The sequence below is a fragment of the Triturus cristatus genome, chromosome 12, assembly GCF_964204655.1.
Source record: "Triturus cristatus chromosome 12, aTriCri1.1, whole genome shotgun sequence".
Taxonomy (NCBI): domain Eukaryota; kingdom Metazoa; phylum Chordata; class Amphibia; order Caudata; family Salamandridae; genus Triturus; species Triturus cristatus.
The window spans coordinates 238,654,609-238,671,773 of record NC_140595.1 but is presented as its reverse complement, the minus strand read 5'-3'; the positions used below and the strand labels follow the sequence as shown (position 1 = coordinate 238,671,773).

Sequence of the window (17,165 nt, the reverse complement as noted above, 5' to 3'; positions counted from 1 at the left end):
TGGCTAGACCAAATGGTGATTAGACCCCGACAGCAGCCTGATCTAATCAGCACACAAAGTCGTCTTGACTCTAAAGCCCGAGGGAAGGGTTCACGCCTGAGGCAGATTTTCGCTATGTCGTAGACCCAGAGGGGCTTGCAGTGACCCTGAGTTTAGGGCACTAAATTAATGAGGGTCACAAGTGCGAGGGGTACTAAATATTTCTAAACCGGGGCACTGGAGGGGTGCAGAGTCACAGATCATGAGGTGAAATGAGACTGCACATCAGGAAGACACTATTAAGGTGAGGGGCTAGGCAGTACACTGACTAACCAAAGAGTTAAGTGAATACAAAAACCCATAACGCGGAGCCTCCAGCGACCAATGAACCCTAATCTGATTACAAAGATAAAAGGTTATTGGGGACACAAGGTCCGAAGGTTACTGACCACCACATGGACACCACTGGTGTAAAGATAAAGTTATCCATTGAAATCTATGTTCATCCATCTTGTGCATGTTCTGCAGATCGGAGCATATAAATTCTCCCTACTTCCACGGACAGAGTAATTCCACAGTCATACGCACATACACTCATCATACGCTAGGGCCCATCACACTAACATTCATTCTATTACTCTATCCACACTGAATATATGAGAGAAATCCTAAACAATCTGCTTCTAAAGCGAGGTCAATGCGACCTGAAAGATCTGTCTTGAGTCATGATTTTAAACATAGGAAACACATTTGAAACTCAATAAATGACAAAGAAATAACCACCCGACACTGTAATTCAAACAAAGGTTATCTTTTATCTAAATTAGTTCAAAGAAAGTCAATCAATAGCAAAATCATTATTCTCATAGTTACCTATTCTAGCTAAGTGTCATTTGGGTCAGGACAGGTCTCTCAGTAAAGTCTCCCGAGTCGCCGTCCTCTCAATCAGTGTCGATCCTCTCGAGCATAGGTTCGGGAAGAAGTGGCCTTAGACCCTCTCTAGTCTAACAATATTTATAGGGAAACTAACAAATTGAAAGTAACAAACCATCTCTAAACGTCCGTTGAGCCATTGAGCAGAGCTAGCAGGAAAGGATGTTGACTCGCAACATTTAGAAAACCTCCGCTCACGAAAATCACAAAAATAAAAACACGGAAGAAGGAAGCTCAAACTAAAAAATGATACATCCATGAATGCTCTTCTTCGGAATCATAGTGAAGCCACCGCAAGTTTATCAGAGTTCATTGTGGCTTTATTCTTCTCCAAGGGCAATTGGCAGCAAGCCTGGAGCTGCTGTCCTCACGGAAACTTTTAATACAGTCAGAGGCCGAGGTCAGGTGGTTTCCAACCATGTTCAGCGAGGCCTCTCGTCAAATTTCAACTACTCGAATGCAGGCTGTAAATATCGGCCATCTTGGATTAGGCCAAAACGGACCATCTTAATTAAAAGAAATACAAAACAACGTTACTACATCGTACTGATTATACAGTGTTAATTCCCACTAATTCCCTTATGTGTATGCAATTATCTAGCCATCTGCAACACAAAGAAGCATTAAAGCACGTTATTTTAAAGCGCAAACACATAACAAATTGCACTTTAGCCACACATATTTTATTAATTTGCTCACCAACTTAGTTCACGTATTAATATAGCAACATAAATGCATTCCCACGTGTAATTCTTTCATTATTAATGTTGGTTAATCAGAAAACTTCAACAAAATTAATAATTAACAATTATCAGTAATTTTAGTTATGACATATAAACATAAAACTGGAGTTTAAATCTCAAAAAAAAAATTCAATAGAAAACTCTGCTCCAGCAATCCCCCCTTTGGTGATATATATCACCACAAAAACCAACCCAAAAAAAAAAATGTTGTCCCCATTTCTTAGGAGAAATTCAAATGTCTTTTCGTTTTCGAACAACATGAACATGTTACACACCAGTCTCTCTTTCATCCTCTACTCTCGATTCTAGGTACACACTCTCCCTAAATTTCTCTAATTCAATTTCTTGTGGGTCTCTCTTTGACCTCTTTTGTTTCTTTTCAGTATTCTGCCTTATTATTTTCTTTTTCCCTCCCCTGTTTTTACAACACAAACACCCTAATCTTAGTATCAATAAAGCAACAATTACACATGTCAAAGGAAATAATATCTTACCAATAATGGTACTACCTATCTTAGCAATAAAACTCTTAACAGCAAGTAGCTTATTAGCCATTTTAGTCCAGATACTTTCAGCTTCCAGTGGTACTAATTCTTCATGCAAATCAGTAATATTTTTGATATAGACCTTTAGATCTTTGCTTTCGTCAGGAATGTAAGTGCAACAATGTTGAACTTTCAGCATTCCACAGACTCCACCCTCTTTTGCCAATAAAATATCAAGGGCAAGTCGATTTTGCATAGACATGGCACGTACGGCAATCATCTCCGTATTTACCAAAAGAAACCCTCCAGCGGTACTTGTCGATAACCGATCCACCACTGTTGACAGTTTCCGAATTCCATATGCATTCAATGAAATTCCCACTGCTGGAATTAAAGCTCCGAAAATATCACCTACAATTTCTGACCAAGTTTCTCTCTTAAAACGTGTTAGTAGATTAATTTGTTCTGCATCTTCTATCTTATCTATATGAAAAATCTTTGGAAAGACCAGGCCAACATAACACGTGCCATACCAATGGTCAGGCAACCTGTAATAAGCCCTATTCCCACAAATATAATACACTTCTGGGAAAACTGGATCTTCTCCTCCCTTGAATCCCCATCCTGTTGCAATAAAGTATGTATCATGACACTCACTAGTCCCAACAAAATACCTATCATATTGGGATTTCCTTCTGGTAATGCATAGTTTACCCTTCTGTGGTGCATCTAAAGCCAAAGTTGGACTGGCCCCATTCCTCAACTCCTTTCCCATCTCAATATCCCATATTGTCTCACTCACTTTATATTTCCCTGCCTTTTCATGCATGCTCACTCTCCTTTTCTCTACCATGTCTAGGAAAGCCTTTTCTTCTTCTTTCAAACTGCAAGTTAGATTGTTTCTAAAAATGTAATCTAATGTTAATTCTTCTGTCTCAATAAAAATCTCACCAAAAAATGTTAGCTTCTTTAGCTGGATTCAGCTTTCTATTCATAGGTAATTGCCCAAAAATGTTATATTTGTTAGACATCTCATAATCTATTTTCCCTAACAAATAAAAAACACTACTTAACACACTACATGAAATCCCATACGTAGCTGGAAGATGGTGATAAGTAACACCCTCTGAAACGGATGCAGGCAATTGCATACAAACGTAGCAATCCCTTACTTCCATTGTCTTTACGTATTCATACAACAACTTTGAAAAAACATTACTAGAAAAATCATTAATTGACCTATCTTTATGTATGTAAATGTTACTAAATCTAGTTGGAACTACTTTCTGTGAACTCTTCTCTATGTTAGTGACATTACAGTATGTATTCCAAAAGTATCTATTGTAACTCTAAAAGTAACTAGTAAAGCAAGTACACCCCATAGTAGCATTAATAGTCCTGTACAGCAGCAGCACATTCTACACCATCTTTTCAAGAAGGCACATCTACTTTGATTATTTTCTGTGTTAGCCATCTTATTACTTTGGCAGTGTCTTTTGGCTTAGCCTCTACTACTCCACTACTGAATTTCTAGAACTCTAGATTATTTCAAACAGCTAATTCTAGATTTTCTTCTTTTCACTCCTCTCCAAGTGACTCCTTCAGTTCACTCAATTTGGATTTTCATCACTTTTCACTTCTTCTTCAGCAACATCAAATTGTATCAGATCTTCAACATCCTGAGCATCCGACTCTTCTCCAATGTCAGTCAAGATAACTTTCAGGATTCCAACAGTTTTCTCCTCCTCAACCACTTCTCGTACGGTCCCCTCTGGATTTCCTTGACCTTCTGCCTCTTCTCCTTCAGACAGTGCCACGTACGTCCATTCCGGTGACCTATACTTCTGGTTAGGTTTTCTGATTCTCTTGATCTCCTCCGGCTCTTTTGAGACCTTTTGTTTATCACTCTTTGCTTGATTCTGACTGGACACCTCATTCACCTGTTCAGCTCTTACAATCCTTTTTGGTCTCACTTCTTTACAATTTCTTTCTCCGATCCAAGTTCTCTTTCTCAGAACTCGACCCTCTGATTTCGCATTCTCACTTTCATCTGATTCGGTTTCATTTGCCTCTGGTCCATGAACAATTTCCTTTTGCTCCACAGTCTTTTCCACCAATTGAGATTTCCCTATTTCTGTCCCTCCTCGGGTCTCCGACACGCAATCTTCGTGCTGTCTACTTGTCCCTTCACCTAGCTTATCAGGAATGTTCCCTACACCTCCTCGGGGATCTTCCGCAATCTGTCCCTCTCTATCTTCTTCTGACCCTACTTCTATAGGAATAATCTTAAGTGGATTTTCAATCTCTTCATCTGACTCAGGTGTAGTCTCTGTGGAATTGTTCTTTTCTCCTCTTTCTTCTCTACTGCTTGTTGGAACTTCAGGCACTCTTACAGAATCCGATCTCTCCTCTGAGACTCTCAATGTTTCTCTTGAAGCTTCTCTTGGAAAGAAAAAAGAATCACCTGACTCTCTCTCTCTGACTCTCTTTCCCCCCTTTCAGGATTCTTTTTTCTTCTCACTGGTTCAGTCTCCGCATCATCACTGGAATCTGACTCTTCAAAATACTCCTTCCCAGTCCCATCCTTTGGATTTGGAACTCTCAGAGTATGACTTGCATGAACCCAGTTCTTCACACCAGCACACTTTACTGCAGTTGTCGTAGTCAGAATAACTTGTCTTGGCCTTCCCCACCTTGGAACCAAGCAATTTCTTCTTCTGTGCACTTTTATCCTCACCCAGTCCCCTGGACTCAGATCATGGGCTTACTTCTTTTCAAGTGTTGTGGCGTCTTCTCCAACCTGGTGAAACACAGAATGAACTGCGTCAGCCAGGCCTTTACAGTAATCCAAAATCATGTCATCAGTTATTGTCATCAACTTGTTGACAGGCACGAAAGCATGCCTCATCGCAGGTCCCATCAATATTTCATGTGGACTCAACCCTGTTGTTCTATCTGGAGTAGACCTAATAGTCATTAGCACTAGAGGCAAGACATCAGGCCATTTCAGTCCAGTGGCTAAACACATCTTACCAATTCTGTTTTTGATTGTGCCGTTCATCTGTTCAACAACACCAGAAGCCTCTGGTCTGTATGCACAATGTAGCTTCTGCTGTATGCTCAATGCTTCACAAATTAAACCCATGAGCTCATTGTAGAAGTGTCCACCTCTGTCTGACTCAATTGTCACTGGGAACCCGTACCTAGGAATCCATTCTCTTAACAATAACTTTGCCACTGTTATTCCATCATTCCTCCTAGTCGGATAGGCCTCCACCCATCTTGAAAACAAACAGACTACCACTAGAACATACCTCAATCTATTCACTTGGGGCATTTCAATGAAATCTATTTGCATCCTGGTAAAAGGACCTCCTTCTCTGCCTATTGTTCCTAGGCTCACCACTGTCTTCTTTCCAGTATTGAACTGCTGACAAATCAAACATCTTTGACAGATGCTCTCTGCAATCAGCCTGAACTTTGCATTGTACCAGGTTTGTTTAAAGGACCTAATCATTGCGTCCCTCCCCAGATGTCCCTGGCCATGATACATTCTTGCCATTGTTGATAACATTGAGTTAGGCATGACTGGTCTTCCATCTCTATAGATCCAAACATGATCTGTCTCTCTTGGGGCACAACCCGCCTTAATCCAATCTCTCATTTCCTCATCTCCTGCTTCATCCTGCAACTGTTTCACTTCATCCCATGTTTCTAGGACATTAGTAAACATCACAGAACAAAAGGACATCTCCCTTTCTCGTCCCCTGTTAATCGAATGATTGTTCTTTGCACAATACTGTGCTATGTCATTGGCAAAACGATTACCAACAGTAACAAAATCATCTCCTTGTCCATGAGCAGCACATTTTACAACCGCTAATTCTTTAGGCAGCTGTATCGCCTCAAGCAACTTCCCAATCACTTCAGCATTCTTTATTGGAGTTCCACTCGACGTCAAGAAACCTCTCTGTAGCCAAAGTTGGCCAAAATCATGAACCACTCCAAATCCATACTGACTATCAGTCATCACAGTCACTCTCAGATTCTTCCCAATCTTGCAAGCTTTCGTCAATGCCACCAATTCAGCCACTTGAGCAGATCTAACTCCCTTCAAAGACGAAGCTTCCATAACTTCTGAAACCTTGCACACTGCGTATGCTGCACTCAGCACACCGTCATCAGTTCTCAGACATGATCCATCCACAAACAGCACATGATCACTCTCAGGTAATGGCAAATCTCTTATGTCTGGTCTAGGTTTTGTGCAGTAATCAAGCACATCCAAACAATCATGATCAACATCATCTCCCACATTCACATTTTCAGCATCTGGTAACAATGTTGCTGGATTCACATTCACACACCTCTCAAGAGTCACATTTGATGCTCCCAGAATGATCTTTTCATATTTAGTCAGCCGACTATGTGACATATATTGAGTCCTGCTTCTTGTCAAAAGAATTGCCACATCATGAGGTACGAATACCCGTACAGGATATCCCATTATTATACCCTCACTTTGTTCCAAGCTTCTGCATGTAGCAGCTACTGCTTTCAGGCAACCTGGCAAACCCACAGCTACGGGGTCAAGTGTCGATGAGAAGTACGCAATTGGCCTCCTCAGTTGTCCATGTTTCTGAATTAACACTGAAAGTGCACATCCATTTCTCTCACTGCAGTACAACTCAAACTCCTTTTCATAGTCTGGCACTCCCAAAGCAGGGGCTTCACACATTCTGCTCTTCAACTCTTCAAATGCTGCCATTTGTTCTGCATTCAGTTCCAATGGGTCTCCCACCTCACTTTTAGTCAACTTAATCAGTGGCTTTGCTATCAGGGAGAAATTACTTATCCACTGACGACAATAACCCACCATCCCCAGAAACATCCTCACTTCTCTCTGGGTCATTGGGGCTCTCATTCCTCTGATAATTTTGATCCTGTCATCGGTCACCTTTCTCAGACCTTTTTCAATATTGTGTCCAAGATAATGCACCTCTTTCTTGCAAAATTGCAATTTGGCTGGAGATACCTTTAACCCTCCATCTGCCAGATGATTCAGTAAAGCTATGGTATCTACTTCACAAGCTTCACGTGTCTTCGATGTCACAAGTAGGTCATCGATATACTGCACTAGTACTGAGCTTTCAGGCATGACCAAACTCTCCAATGATTTTTTCAACAACTGATTGAATATCGAAGGACTCTCTGTATACCCCTGTGGGATACGACACCATGCCAAAATACGCTGTCCATGCCGAAATGCAAAAATCGGCTGGCTGTCATGATGTAATGGAATTGAAAAGAAAGCATGACACAAATCAATTACCGTGTGCCATTCAGCATCATGAGGAATCTGATACAAAATCACTGACGGATTTGGCACAATGGGACAACATGCCACCACAATCTTGTTAACTTTTCTCAAATCTTGTACAATCCTGAACTTTCCATTGGGTTTCTTTAGCCCCATTATCGGTGAATTACACGGGCTACTCAGTAACTCTCTCAAAACACCCTGTTGAATCATCTTGTCAATTATAGGGGTTATTCCCTCAATTATCTCTGATGTCAATCTGTACTGTGGGATATTAGGATAAACGATTCCCTCTTTCACTGAAATCTTCACTGGATCTACATTATTCATCAATCCCACATCTTCTCCAGTAAAATCCCAAACTGCTGTTTTTACTGTGTGTCTTAACTCTTGAGGCAAATCATCTGGATTAAACACAGCATACGTACCAACAATCTCACTTTCTCTATTGTCTAGAGTCATCCTGTACAGAACATCCTCATCTGGTGTCTCAAAAGCTATTCCATCCGGAGTACAGAAAATTGTGCAATTCATCTTACACAATAAGTCCCTACCTAACAAGTTCACTGGACTAGTGTCACAGACTACAAATCTGTGCATGTCCGAAAATTTCCCTATTCTTACCCTTACTGGTTCAGTAAGACGAGTCTTAATCTGTGTATTTGCTACACCAACCACTTGGATTGCTTCATCCGAGAGAGGAAGATTTCTTATATCTGCTGACCTGACAGTTGATCTCGTCGCTCCTGTGTCTACCAAAAAAGTAACACTCTCCCCATTTATTTTCCCATCTACAAATGGTCCTGCCTGGTCTATTTCTAGAGTTGCACCAAGTATGCACTCTTCCTCCTCTCTTCGGCACCGTCAATAGTCCCCTTCAGACTCACTCCCTTCATTCTTTAACCAGTACTGCTGTACCGGGTTAGTACGTCTTGGTTTGTTTACCTGCTCATCATTGTAGAATCCTGAGTCCTGGTTATACTTCTGGGACCCTCTATTCTGCGGCAAGGGCGGTTTTGGCTCTTGACTCTGCTGTCTGACAACCTTCTGCTGTTGTTGCTGATGATTACACCCCTCGTTCTGCACCTGTTGATTCAATGATTTATTCTCATTACTCACTAATGGTGGATTGGTACACTCGGATCTCCAATGCCCCAATTGTGCACAGTTGTGACATGGGAACTTCTTCTTGGCTTCTTCTAAATTCAACCAGGAAACTGCTGCAGATCGGAGCATATAAATTCTCCCTACTTCCACGGACAGAGTAATTCCACAGTCATACGCACATACACTCATCATACGCTAGGGCCCATCACACTAACATTCATTCTATTACTCTATCCACACTGAATATATGAGAGAAATCCTAAACAATCTGCGGCTAAAGCGAGGTCAATGCGACCTGAAAGATCTGTCTTGAGTCATGATTTTAAACATAGGAAACACATTTGAAACTCAATAAATGAGAAAGAAATAACCACCGACACTGTAATTCAAACAAAGGTTATCTTTTATCTAAATTAGTTCAAAGAAAGTCAATCAATAGCAAAATCATTATTCTCATAGTTACCTATTCTAGCTAAGTGTCATTTGGGTCAGGACAGGTCTCTCAGTAAAGTCTCCCGAGTCGCCGTCCTCTCAATCAGCGTCGATCCTCTCTAGCATAGGTTCGGGAAGAAGTGGCCTTAGACCCTCTCTAGTCTAACAATATTTATAGGGAAACTAACAAATTGAAAGTAACAAACAATCTCTAAACGTCCGTTGAGCCGTTGAGCAGAGCTAGCAGGAAAGGATGTTGACTCGCAACATTTAGAAAACCTCCGCTCACGAAAATCACAAAAATAAAAACACGGAAGAAGGAAGTTCAAACTAAAAAATTATACATCCATGAATGCTCTTCCTCGGAATCATAGTGAAGCCACCGCAAGTTTATCAGAGTTCATTGTGGCTTTATTCTTCTCCAAGGGCAATTGGCAGCAAGCCTGGAGCTGCTGTCCTCACGGAAACTTTTAATACAGTCAGAGGCCGAGGTCAGGTGGTTTCCAACCATGTTCAGCGAGGCCTCTCGTCAAATTTCAACTACTCGAATGCAGGCTGTAAATATCGGCCATCTTGGATTAGGCCAAAACGGACCATCTTAATTAAAAGAAATACAAAACAACGTTACTACATCGTACTGATTATACAGTGTTAATTCCCACTAATTCCCTTATGTGTATGCAATTATCTAGCCATCTGCAACACAAAGAAGCATTAAAGCACGTTATTTTAAAGCGCAAACACATAACAAATTGCACTTTAGCCACACATATTTTATTAATTTGCTCACCAACTTAGTTCACGTATTAATATAGCAACATAAATGCATTCCCGCGTGTAATTCTTTCATTATTAATGTTGGTTAATCCGAAAACTTCAACAAAATTAATAATTAACAATTAATTATCAGTAATTTTAGTTATGACATATAAACATAAAACTGGAGTTTAAATCTCAAAAAAAAATTTCAATAGAAAACTCTGCTCCAGCACATGCACCAGAGGAAAGTATTGAATCTAATTACCTGCCTGCATCTCTTTTGGGCAAAAGTTGTTGATTGGCATTTGTACTACAGTTAAAAGAGAAACATAACACATTTTGAAGCATAAAAATAGACCAAGAAGTAAAGTAGATGGCAATACCAGTGGCAGCTGCTCCTGGGAATCATCAGTAGGTTGGGGAGGGGGGATGAGAGGGAGGAGGGTTAAAAAGTAAAATAAAACATCACTTACCTACCGGCCGGGCAGCTGGCCAGCTGCTGCTCCTCCATCCTCTTCCTGGCACCCGAGGTCCCAGGCTCCCCATAGCCAATCACAACGCTGCGATGCAGCGTTGTCATTGGTCTTAGCGTCGTTGTTTGGCGCTCAGCCAGGGAATGGGAGCAGGGGCATGTTCTCTACGCAGGCTGTAAAGCAGCCTAAATGGAGAACATGCAAAGTGCGCATGAATGTTTGGCCGACCCGAGAAGGCCGGTAAAACATTCATGTGCACTTACATAGTGCCCACCACTTCTCCCCCTGCTCTGGGAGCAGAGTAGGTATGCCCTGCCCCGCTGAGATGCCTCAGCAGGAACAACATTTTTTTATATTTTTCCTTTTTTTTCCACTGCTAAAGGCAGTTGGGTGATGCTCCTCCGCCTTAGCGGAGGAGCCGCCATTACTAAATACAAAGCATTGTTGAAACCCACACTTTTCTTTCTTACACTACAACGAGGCTGAGGGAGTTAAACAGGCACAGGGCGGATTGCAGCTTTAATTTTTTTTAAAATGAAGTGAGGCATAGAGGTGAGCACAATGTGTGGGGATTACAGGTGGTATGTGAGGCTGTAGTGGTGCTGATAACAGAAATTTTAAAATAAAGTTAGGAGGCAACAGCCACTGCAAGAGGGAAGAATGTTTGATTCACATACAAGTTGGTGGTAGTAGAGGATTGATAGTCCGGGAAAGTCATTGGGGATTGAGTGTGAAAGAGTTCTGCTCTTTGGAAGTAGGATGATTTGGCTGTTCAAACAACATTATGGCCTTCAAGGTGCTCGAGGCATATTTTTTACACTACATCCAAAGGAGTGTCCTCATATAGCTTTTCATTTGGTAGGTAGTGGGATTAATCACTGCCCGAGGGCAAGGTGCTGTTGACTTGAAAGTACAGGGATTGTAAAGCAAGAAAAGCACATTGTGGCGTTATTAAATTGGTTAAATGAGGTCAGGTTTAGCTACTAGTACTCGAGGTCCTTGTAAATTTGGTCCTGAAAGCAGGGATAATCAGGTTTTCTATTAGTTGTTTTGGTTGTGATAGCTGGAGAGGGAGGAACTGAAACCATTGTGTGTTAATAGCATTACGTCTGACAAAATGCCCCAGGCATCTGTAAATATATAAGTGGGTCTTCTTTAGCAGCATTCCTCAAGCGCACAGCTGTTCCAAGCGTTTTCAAGCAGTTTTGCACTGAATTTGTCCTATGGTGATGCATCAAGCACGGTGTCAGAAACTACTGGTGTGGGATGTTTTCCATGGCATCTCCCTAAACAACCTTAAGCGTAATGCTTGTAATTGCATTACAGAATCTGAGACGAACAGGTATCATCCAGCACAAAGTGTTCATTGTACCCTAAGTTGTGGGGAATGATCAGTACGCAATGATGCTGGCCAAGAGGCTAATATCCATAAATGGCAAATCGGCCCTCCCACCGACAGGTACCGAGCAGAGCTCCGGCCTTTACCAAAGGGGAATGGCAGCCGTCGGCTAGACTGCCGACTTTGGTGCTGGAAACCAGGGTTCGAGCCTCGAGGTCGCGTCCACATCCTGTGATTCCGGGCAAATCACTTAACCTCCCCGTGCCTGAATGTGTAATGTAAATACGGTGCTCACATGGTCAGTGACTGGCTACCACCCTCCCCCTACGACCGCACCACCCCCGGACACAGCACATAGACGTGGTATCTTTGGAAGGCGGGAGGTCGCGAGACCCCCCGGCCGTATTTATTAAGTACAAAAACAATAAATTTTTTAAATTTGCATGATAAACAATTATACAAAAATCAGCAGGACATTAGATACATCATTGTCAACAGGTGTGAGTGACTATCCTTAACAAAGACTCTAATACAGATTGTTTCCTAACCGAGTCTAACATCCTCCTCTGCATTTTTGTATACTAACATTTCTGGGACATATGGCAAGGTCGCTAACCGGTGTCGGGTCCTACTAGCTGCGCCTCCCCTACAGGTGTGCGCATGCGCAGCCGGGCCCGGTAATTACCCGGTCCACGCCGTGAACTCCATTTACCCACTAAAGGAGGGCCCTTACTCTGCGCCATCCGGTGACGTCATGAGTATGCGCGCGCGGGGTGGCTACCAGCCTAAGGAAAGCGTGACTCCCCAACCCGCGCCCCTTTGAAGCACCAGTTACCTTGCCCCTGAAGTTCTAGGAGGGGCAAATGGCCCCTCCCCCTGGGCGGGCACCTCCGTAGGATGATGCCCGTCCCCTCAGACCTTCAAATAGTTGCTCACCGGTCATGACCTTACCGCATGCCCCATACCTAATAAATACGACAACCTATGAACGCCGGGGAACGTCCGTTGTGTGGGGGAGCGTCCAGGCAACAAGGGGGTCACCTGGGCGCTCCCCACCTCTTTATCCCACCCCAGTGGCCCGCCCCACCCCTCCCCTCCGACCCGGATGTCGATTAACGACATCCGGGTCACGTAAGCAGCCAATCGGTGGTGGGGCGCGCCCCAGTGGACACGCCCCCACCACCGAGAAGTCCGGGGGAGGTCGCCGCACTGCCATGCAGGCGGGGGGGCCAAGAGCCCCCCCCTTAACATGTACAGCGCTCCAATACCTTCGGGTCGAGTTCGCGCTATATAAAAGATAAACACAAAAAATAGAATAGGAGCAAAACAATGAGCGTCAATCGTGGTGGACTGGGCATCCGACTTATTGGAAGCTATACTCACCACATGACCATGCCGTTTATGTTGTATACGACAGTGCTTTATTTCAGTGCAGAGGTGCAAACATTTTGCGGATATTGTACTGTGCATTGAGTTTTAATTTAAAAATTAAACAAATGTGTGAGGTATTATTTTGTACCTAACTAAACAAAATAAGTAATTCCAAACGAATTAAAGGAAAGGAGAAAAGGCATGGCAGTGAGGGGACAAATTGATATGTGCATATATGCATCATAATATGTATTTTTATTTGTTTCACCTAAGACTACAGACCCAAGATATCGTCTTAAATTAAGTAATAAATTGAGCATTAATGGGTGTTAGCACCTCGAAAGCACTTCTGAATCAAGAGGGTTGCAAGAATGTACAGTAGAATGAAAACACACAATAAAATTAGGTAAGGGCAGCATTCTAAGCATGGCGTTATTTTCAGCTCCGACCAGTCAACTGTTGGGTAGACTACCTTTTCTGAAACTTAGATCCAATTATGATGCATCCATTAAATATTGATATTCTATGACATTTGTTTCATTAAATGTACCGCTCTGAAAAGTTTCTCTGATCCGGAAATGTCCAAAACCTGCCATGCGCCCACTCCTAGTTCATTCAGATGACATTGATTAGCATTATGCTTTTTTGGAAAATAAATGTTTCTAGTTCGTTTTTATAAATGGGAATGCAGTTTGTGCGTGCCTATTTTTTGCTTGCGTTATCACGTTAAAGCCAGACCTATAGGCTTTGCCAATGCATGTTTCCTTCATATTTTTTTCCTCTCTGTTCTGTATCTCGCCATATCAGTGTGCCTTCTAGCTATGTTTCTTATACTGTTCCTTTCCTCTAGCTCCTTTCACCCTTCCCATTTATCATCTATTAAGCTCGATCTCACTTCCTTTCTCTTTTGTCTCTTTTCTTATTCTTCCAGTTCCCATGTTTCTTTTTCTGTTTCTTTTTGTAACCAATCGTTTTCTGTTACTCTCCTTTTAATCCCTTGCTGTTTTTCTTCAGTTTCTTGTGTTCATCTTGATGCTCATTTTACCATTTTACCATCCTGTCTAATTGCCTTACTCTTATCTCTCTGCCCGCTTGTGTTGTTTCTCTTACTGCACTGCATTCTGGCTCTGTTTCTCCCGCTGTATCCCCCCCCCCCCATTAAATGCATTTCTCCTCCTGTATTATTACGAATCTGTTCCTTGTGCTTTCTAATTTTTCTCTATATATGTACTTTGCATTTTTTTAAATATTTTTCTTCTCCACTCTGACCCTGACCTCCGCTAAGGTTTTTAAGAAGGTATCAGTACTTCTATTGGAATCCCTCGTCCCACTTTTCAGCATAAAGTACAAGGTTGAATATAGCTTTAGCTGTCGCATCAAGCCTGGCTATCAAAAATTGCCACTTTCCCTGGAGATCATGATTGCTCCTGAGACATTTGTAATAATTAATATTTTCAGAAACAGTCAGACCCATGTATGAAAGAGAGTCCAGGGAAATGCTTGAGCAGTGCCCTCAACTGTCCTATACGGATGGTGTAGTGTCTTTCGTTCTACCACGTAACCTGTAGATGGAAATATCTATACCCTGCCCTGAAACTCCACAGGCGAGCTTTGTGCACCTTTCAGTAGAGAGCAAATGCCTTGAACATTCCCTATTGGCAACAGTGCCTTTGCTTTTATATCCATGTTCATATGATCACCATGTTTCATTTTCCTTCCCATGCTGTCCTGCTTCGTGCCGTCTGTCTACCCACCTGTCCACTGTCTCCATCTACCTTGTCCCACCGTGTGATGCCAACTGTGCTCATCTACTCCACCAATCAGCAGTTTTGCCGCCACCGCCTCAACCAGGTATTTGTTTCTGCATTTAGCATCCTTCACCAAATGTTCCAACTGCCTTCACTGCATGTTCAAATTTTGTCTGCAGTTTAGACTTTATTGGGACAGTGTTTTGATATGGGTCTTTAATCTAAGCAATGCCAAGACAGACATCTTGCATCACAGAGAGTGGGGTATGAATACAAGAAAGGAGGTAGGGGATTAAGAGTGGTCTTCTTGAAATAAAGTTTGAGAAATCGATGTAACGAGCTTCCAGCGTGAGCGATGGGGGGCCATTCATGATAACACGCTACCTGTGCATGAATGACCTACCAAATAATTTTTAGGGCCACTCCTTGCTTATAAGAACATTGCCTTTGAATTTTACAATATTTTAAAGTATTCTAAGAGAAATGATCATTTGAGGTAGCAGTGACCAGTGCTAAGAGGTCAGTAGAGATAAGGAAGTGAGCATTAAAAATAATGGAAATGAGTCACAACTAAAATTTGAGTTCCAGAAAGAAAGATTCTTTTTAAATGTGGCTGGCAGAGTGTGGTAAATTGTGCAATTTATGACGAGGTCATCATAAAGACTGTTGGGCTGAGAATTACTTCTGCATGGTAAATACGTTTATATCCCTGCCCTGAGTGCCAGTTGCTTGTGAAACTAGTATCCAGCCTTTGTTTTTGCTCTGGTGCCACACTAATCTAGTATGTGCACAATGGCCTTAGCCTTTCCCTGGAAATTATTTGAGGTTTTAAACCTGTTCTCTGACCCGGAGGGCCGCACAATGTGTTTCCTCACAGTGGGTATTGGACTAAAGTCCCTTTCCTGGAGCATCCACATAAAGCGGTGGTGGGAGCATTCCGTGTTTTGTGACTCTTTGGCGTGACCATATATTTTTCTCTGTGTGAGAAAGAGAGTGGTCTACTGAACCCTCTCATGTAAAACTCAGCTCTGTTATGAGCCCTAGCTCTCCCGGACCCTGCATGTTCCGGATCTACACTTTTGGTGAGGTGTGGACCTCAGGAGGTTTTGGGGGAGAGGAGGACGGAGCAGAAATATCTGCCCCCCGAGGGTAGTCAGGTGTGTTTCGGGGGGCCTATTGTGTGGAGAGGAAGCAAACTGTAACAGCTGCTCACTGGTGGATTTATCTACTGACTCAGTGCTGGAGCAGAGTGAGACCAGTGGAGCTCTAGTGTTCTTTTCGAACCCCCTTTTTCAAGATGCCTGAAAGGTCTGGCTTCCACCACTGGAGTATCTCACCCAGTTTTGGAACTATAGGTGGGCCTCTATTTGGAAGAGGGCTGAAAGAAATTAAAGAGTCTGGTCCTTTTTTTTAAATTTATTTGTGTTTAATGATTTTATTTGCATGTAAAACCACCACAGGAGCACCAATCAGTTTAACACCAAGTGAAACATTTCTCAAAATAAATTATAAGTCACAGATAACAATTGATCAGTTGTCCTCTTCAGGAATAAAACAGATGGAATTTTTTTCAGCTGTGCAAATTTAGCTATAAAGGTTATAAAGTATAGTATATCTTGACAATAAATAATATAAGTACAGTACACGATAATGCAGTGCATCGAAGATCCTAAAAAAAGAGAAAAGTGCAGGTGCAGCAGACAGTACTTACAGAAATTAATCATGGAAAACCCCTATAAGAGTATTACTATCTACAAGGGGTAGTGTCATCTGAAGCATCAGCATCAGGCTTATACCACGACATCCCTAGCATCTTTAGCAAGTTAATGCGGATAGCATGACAGAAAACCATAATTCATTCTTCCCATCCCAATCACCTTGTCTGTGGATAGGACCCAACCATGCGGACGATACCCAGCTCCTCTTCACTTGGAGGGAAAACGACCTGTCCCCGGTTACAGCTCAAAACTGTCTTTCTTCCGTTTTCAAACGGCTTGCACAGGCACAGCTGAAGTGCAACGAGGACAAGTCGGAGGTCCTTTTGTATGGATCCTTTCCTCCTCCTTTCAGGGAGGCTCTGTGGCCCTCAGAGCATCCCTTGCCCAATTCGGTTGGCAACCCCGCTAAGAACTTGGGGGTCTGGTTTGGCGAGGACCTTAGGTTCTCCATGCAGATAAAGATGCTTGTGGGGTATACTTTGGCACACTATAAACGCTCAAAGTTTTTTCCTCTGTTACCCTGGCCAGCTAAGGAAATGGTGACTCGTGCTCTTATCTTGTCACGCATTGACTATGCCAATGCTTTGTACATTGGCTTGCTTGGGTACCAGCTAAAAAAAACTGCAAACAATACAGAATGCGGCAGCTAGGGCTCTGCTGGAAATTCCAGGAAGATCAACCGTGAAACAGCATTTGCGGGATCTTCACTGGCTTCCGGTGGCCCATGGAGTCCAGTTTAAAGCTCCTACTCTGGCTCA

The 17,165-nt window shown here is 42.5% G+C and overlaps 1 protein-coding gene across 8 annotated transcripts in view; it reads left to right on the top strand.

The window, feature by feature from the left end:
- Positions 1–17,165, top strand: part of CADM3 (cell adhesion molecule 3) — a 674,344-nt gene that overhangs the window by 562,403 nt on the left and 94,776 nt on the right. For 4 of the 8 annotated variants that reach the window (XM_085639679.1, XM_085639675.1, XM_085639678.1 and 1 more), the window contains one exon: positions 14,766–14,792. The exons of 2 other annotated variants lie outside the window; for them this stretch is intronic. In XM_085639679.1, the coding sequence (XP_085495805.1) occupies positions 14,766–14,792 (27 nt within the window). The remainder of the gene's footprint in view (positions 1–14,765; positions 14,793–17,165) is intronic. 2 more of the 8 variants (XM_085639680.1, XM_085639676.1) reach the window with 1 other exon arrangement.